Consider the following 4,950-nt stretch of genomic DNA (forward strand, 5'->3'; position numbering starts at 1 on the left):
TACGACAGGTCTGGACCACTCGTGAATTTTGTTCGTATCTGAAAAAAATCTTAGAATTCGAAAACATTGGTGAATGCCACAAATTCTCCTAAATCACTCGTACGCACAACTTAACAAATCTGTGCATACGAACGGTTCTTGCATGAGGCCCATTGACACTGAATAATAAACATTTTTTTTAAAGTTAGATCCATCTTTTTAGTTTCAGACAAAAAATAGATGGAAAAGATCAGTTTTTTCAGTTTGGATTATTGTGCTCATATTTGGTGAAATAAATGTTTGCTCCTTTTTTTGTTTTCTTTTCTCACATGAAGCTTCTAAATCAGTGTTTGTGCGTTCTCCCACAGGGTGAGCTGAGGATCAGCGTTCTGCCCACCTACCTGTCCTACGATGCCCCCTGGCCTGTCAGAAAGATTCCACTCAGGTGCACCGTGCACTACGTCTCCTACCACGTTGAATCTAAGGTACAGCTCCTCTCAGCAGCAAATCATACAAACCTGACTCCCACAGGCTCGCACACGTCCTCTTATGTAACGCTGCAAAATAAAACCGAACAGAGGAGCTGCTTTGAAAAGAGCCGGATGAAAGGCTTTTGGCCTTGAAGTTTTCTCACAGCAAGAGAGAAAAAAGGTATTAAACTTTGATGTGAAGGTTTTCTGGATTGTTGGCTTTCAGGTGTACGCCGTGTGCACGAGTGTGAAGGAGCTGTGCACTCGCATCCCCAGGATGACTGGAGAGGAGAAGGAGTTTGAAGTCATAGAAAGAGGTCAGAGAGAAACACGTCTCTTGTTGGTTCTGTGAGCCTTTCAGCTGAATGTGAAGTGTGTTTGTGACGCTGGAGAAATATATTCAATTATTATTTTATCTTTTTTTTTGCTGTTATGAGGACAGTTCTGGTCAACAGATTCCTTTAAGCATTGTTTCAAATGCTTTTCTTTATTTCAGATATTTATTTCAGTAACTCTTTCAGTCTCTTCAGCGTAGAATCAGGCAATATTAGCAAAAAAATGAATCACAATTGTGACAATCTGTTCTCACCCCCCACTCTGCTGAATGAACATAAAACCATCAAACTCCTTCCTGACTGATGCCTGAAAATATTTAACTAGTGGCAAAAAAATCTACAGGAAGAAAAAACTAAAAAGAGAAGAAAGTTCAGCAGCGATGGAGACACAGCCAGAGTGAGCAGTGAGATTTACAGCGGGTAAAATAAGTATTGAACACGTCACCATTTTTCTCAGTAAATATATTACTAGAGGTGCTAATGACATGAAATTTTCACCAGATGTCGGTAACAACCCAAGTGATCCATACATACAAAGAAATCAAACCATAAATGTCCAGAAATGAAGTTATTTGTAATAATGTGGAATGGCACAGGGAAAAAGTATTGAACACATGAAGAAAGGGAGGTGTAAAAAGTCATGGAAAGCCAAGACACCAGCTGAACTCTCTCAGTAATTAGAAAACAAGCCTGCCCCTTGTCAGTGCAAGTTAATATCAGCTGGTTCAGTCCCAAATGATGGCCAGGTATCACACAAGAACCATCTGATGATGGGTAAAAGTAAAGAGCTCTCTCAAGACCTTCACAACCTTATTGTTGCAAAGCATAATGATGGCATCGGTTACAGAAGAATGTCTAAACTTCTGAAGGTTCCAGTGAGCACTGTTGGGGCCATAATTCAGAAGTGGAAAGAACATTATTTCACCATAAACCGACCACGACCAGGTGCTCCTCGCAAGATTTCTGACAGAGGAGTGAAAAGAATTATCAGAAGAGTTGTCCAAGAGCCAAGGACCACTTGTGGAGAGCTTCAGAAAGACCTGGAATTAGCAGGTACGATTGTTTCAAAGAAAACAATAAGTAATGCACTGAACCACCATGGCCTGTATGCACGCTCACCACGCAAGACTCCACTGCTGAAGAAACAGCATGTTGAAGCTCCTTTAAAGTTTGCTGCACAACATTTCAACAAGCCTGTGTAATACTGGGAGAATATAGTCTGGTCAGATGAGACCAACGTTGAACTGTTTGGATGCCAGAATACACATCATGTTTGGAGGTCAAATGGCACTGCACATCAGCCCAAAAACACCATACCAACAGTGAAGTTTGGAGGTGGGAACATCATGGTGTGGGGCTGTTTTTCAGCATATGGTACTGGCAGACTTCAAATAATTGAAGGAAGGATGAGCGGAAAAATGTACAGAGACATTCTTGATAAAATCTGCTTCCATCTACCAGGATGATGAAGATGAAACGTGGCTGGACATTTCAGCAAGACAATGAGCCCAAACACAAAGTCAAGGAAACTCTCAGTTGGTTTCAGAGAAAGAAACTAAAGCTGCTGGAATGGCCCAGCCAATCACCTGACCTGAATCCAACAGAAAATCTATGGAAAGAACTAAAGATCAGAGTTCATAGAAGAGGTCCACGAAACCTTCAAGATTTGAAGACTGTTTGTGTGGAAGAATGGGCCAAAATCACACCTGAGCAATGCATGCCACTAGTTTCTCCATACAGGAGGCGTCTTGAAGCTGTCATTGACAACAAAGGCTTTTGTACAAAGTATTAGATAAATTTCAGTAAGTGTGTTCAATACTTTTTCCCTGTGCCATTCCACATTATAACAAATAACTTCATTTCTGGACATTTATGGTTTGATTTCTTTGTATGTATGGATCACTTGGGTTGTTACTGACATCTGGTGAAAAGTTCATGTCATTAGCACCTCTAGTAATATATTTACTGAGAAAAATGGTGACGTGTTCAAAACTTATTTTACCCGCTGTATATTTTATAGTGAGGCTTTAGTTTAGTCAATTTTAGTGTCTTTCAGTGAAAACAATGAGGTGATGTTTTCAGAACTGGTGTTGCATTTTAAATAATTCCCTTTTCTGTGTTATTGACATGTTTATTGTGTAACCAACCTGATGTTCTGTTGACTGCAGATGAGCGTTACATTAACCCTCAGCAGGAGAAGTTCTCCATCCAGCTCATCTCTCCAGTCAGCTGGGAGACCATTCCTAACACACGGTAACAGCTCTACTTTGATTAAAACCTTTTTAGTCTTAATTGTTTCAAAGACAGTTTAGGCTCGTTCTTATTTCAGCCACAAGCATCTGAAAAAACAGAGTTAAATATCAAATATCAAAATTTCAGTGCATAATTGTGCTTTAAAATGTGTTTTTGGACTTATAACACAACAGGCAACACACAGTGTTAGTGTCTGTGACCTGTATATCCTTCAAAAACAAAAAGTAAAAGAAAACACCTTTTATTCTTAAGAAAATTGGCATGATTTTACACATTTTGTCTCATAATCGGCCTATTTTCTTTTGAACTTGGCTCAGCCAAAGTGAAACAGGAAGTGACATCAAAGAAGAACTCATTAATAAAATAAACTGTCATTGTTTGTTTATTATTAACTCTTCTTCATCTCTCTTTGATAGAAACTCAAAATAATGTAAAGAAACATCAGATTCTTCTCCACAGTCTCTGTTGTCAGTCATTGTAACAACGCCCTGTTTACATGCTGACATTTCCGTTTGACATCACTTCCTGTTTCTTCACATGCAAATATGTCAACAACGATTCATTTCAGCAGCATGAAATTAGTTTTGCAGTATTTTATCAATGTTCTCTTTCCAAAAATGCGTTTGTGTTTATTACAAAAAGTTGACGTGACAGACACTTGAACGTGTCACTTCAGAAGCAACATGGCGGCTGAGAATCTTGCTTTATCAAGTCTGTGTGTTTGTACGACTAAACGTCCCTGTGGTCTGTTTAAGGATCGACCTGGAGGAGTGGGAACACGTCACCTGTATGAAGACGGTCTCACTGAGGAGTCAGGAGACGGTGTCTGGACTGAAGGGCTACGTCGCAGCGGGGACCTGTGTGATGCAGGGGGAGGAGGTCACCTGCAGGGGCAGGGTGGGCAGATCACACCCAGGATGAAACCGACTCTTAAAAAACATGAACAAAGCCACAAACGTCTCATTGTGTTGTGTTTATGGCGGCTCCTTGTGTTCAGATTCTGATCCTGGATGTGATCGAGGTGGTCCCAGAGCCTGGCCAGCCCCTCACTAAGAACAAGTTCAAAGTTCTGTATGAGAAGGAGCAGAAGGGACCGGTGACGGCTCTGTGTCACTGCCACGGATACCTGGTGTCGGCCATCGGACAGAAGGTCTCACTGCACCAACACTCAGAAAACCTCATTAAACTGAGGCTTTTATTACAAACTATATAAAACCTTTGTTCCAAAACCATTGAAGAGTTTGTTTTTGTAGCCAGAATCTGGTCACCTCAGCTAAAAACTCAGTCTGAATCTCAGTTTTCCATTCAGCAGCTGTAACGTCCTGCTGTCCCCTCAGATCTTCCTGTGGGTCCTGAAAGACAACGATCTGACGGGCATGGCCTTCATCGACACGCAGCTCTACATCCACCAGATGATCAGCATCAAGAACTTCATCCTGGCAGCCGACCTGATGAAGAGCATCTGCCTGCTGCGCTACCAGGAGGAGAGCAAGACGCTGTCTCTGGTCAGCAGGGTGAGGCTGCTTCCACAGCTCCGCATCGGTTCAGTCGTCCCTCTGGACCTGGAGCTCATCGCTTTTTGTTGTTGTTTTTAACAGGATGCAAAACCCTTAGAGGTTTACAGCATCGAGTTTATGGTGGATAACAACCAGCTGGGATTTCTGGGTAACGTTCCTCACGATTTTTTACTGAAGTTAAAACAAAATAATCAAACTCTTCCTCACCGAGCTGTTTCTTCTCTTCAGTGTCGGATCGAGACAAGAACCTGTTTGTTTACATGTATCTACCTGAAGGTGAGCGACCCAGAGCTGCCAACAGGACCGACCTGGTGATAAAAGCAGCGGCAAGTTTTTCTGAGTGGTGTGTGTGTGTGTGTGTGTGTGTGTGTGTGTGTGTGTGTGTGTGTGTGTGTG

General features: G+C 41.8%; 1 protein-coding gene across 1 annotated transcript in view; it reads left to right on the forward strand.

The window, feature by feature from the left end:
• The window catches only part of cpsf1 (cleavage and polyadenylation specific factor 1), a gene marked incomplete at its 3' end in the record, with an annotated part of 26,844 nt that overhangs the window by 20,693 nt on the left and 1,201 nt on the right, over positions 1-4,950 (forward strand). Inside the window, 8 exon segments of the mRNA XM_014027789.1 lie at positions 348-464; positions 676-766; positions 2,953-3,037; positions 3,793-3,934; positions 4,035-4,187; positions 4,375-4,551; positions 4,636-4,702; positions 4,783-4,830. Coding sequence (XP_013883243.1) covers positions 348-464; positions 676-766; positions 2,953-3,037; positions 3,793-3,934; positions 4,035-4,187; positions 4,375-4,551; positions 4,636-4,702; positions 4,783-4,830 — 880 coding nt within the window.

The sequence above is a fragment of the Austrofundulus limnaeus genome, unplaced genomic scaffold (genome assembly GCF_001266775.1).
Source record: "Austrofundulus limnaeus strain Quisiro unplaced genomic scaffold, Austrofundulus_limnaeus-1.0 Scaffold683, whole genome shotgun sequence".
Classification (NCBI taxonomy): domain Eukaryota; kingdom Metazoa; phylum Chordata; class Actinopteri; order Cyprinodontiformes; family Rivulidae; genus Austrofundulus; species Austrofundulus limnaeus.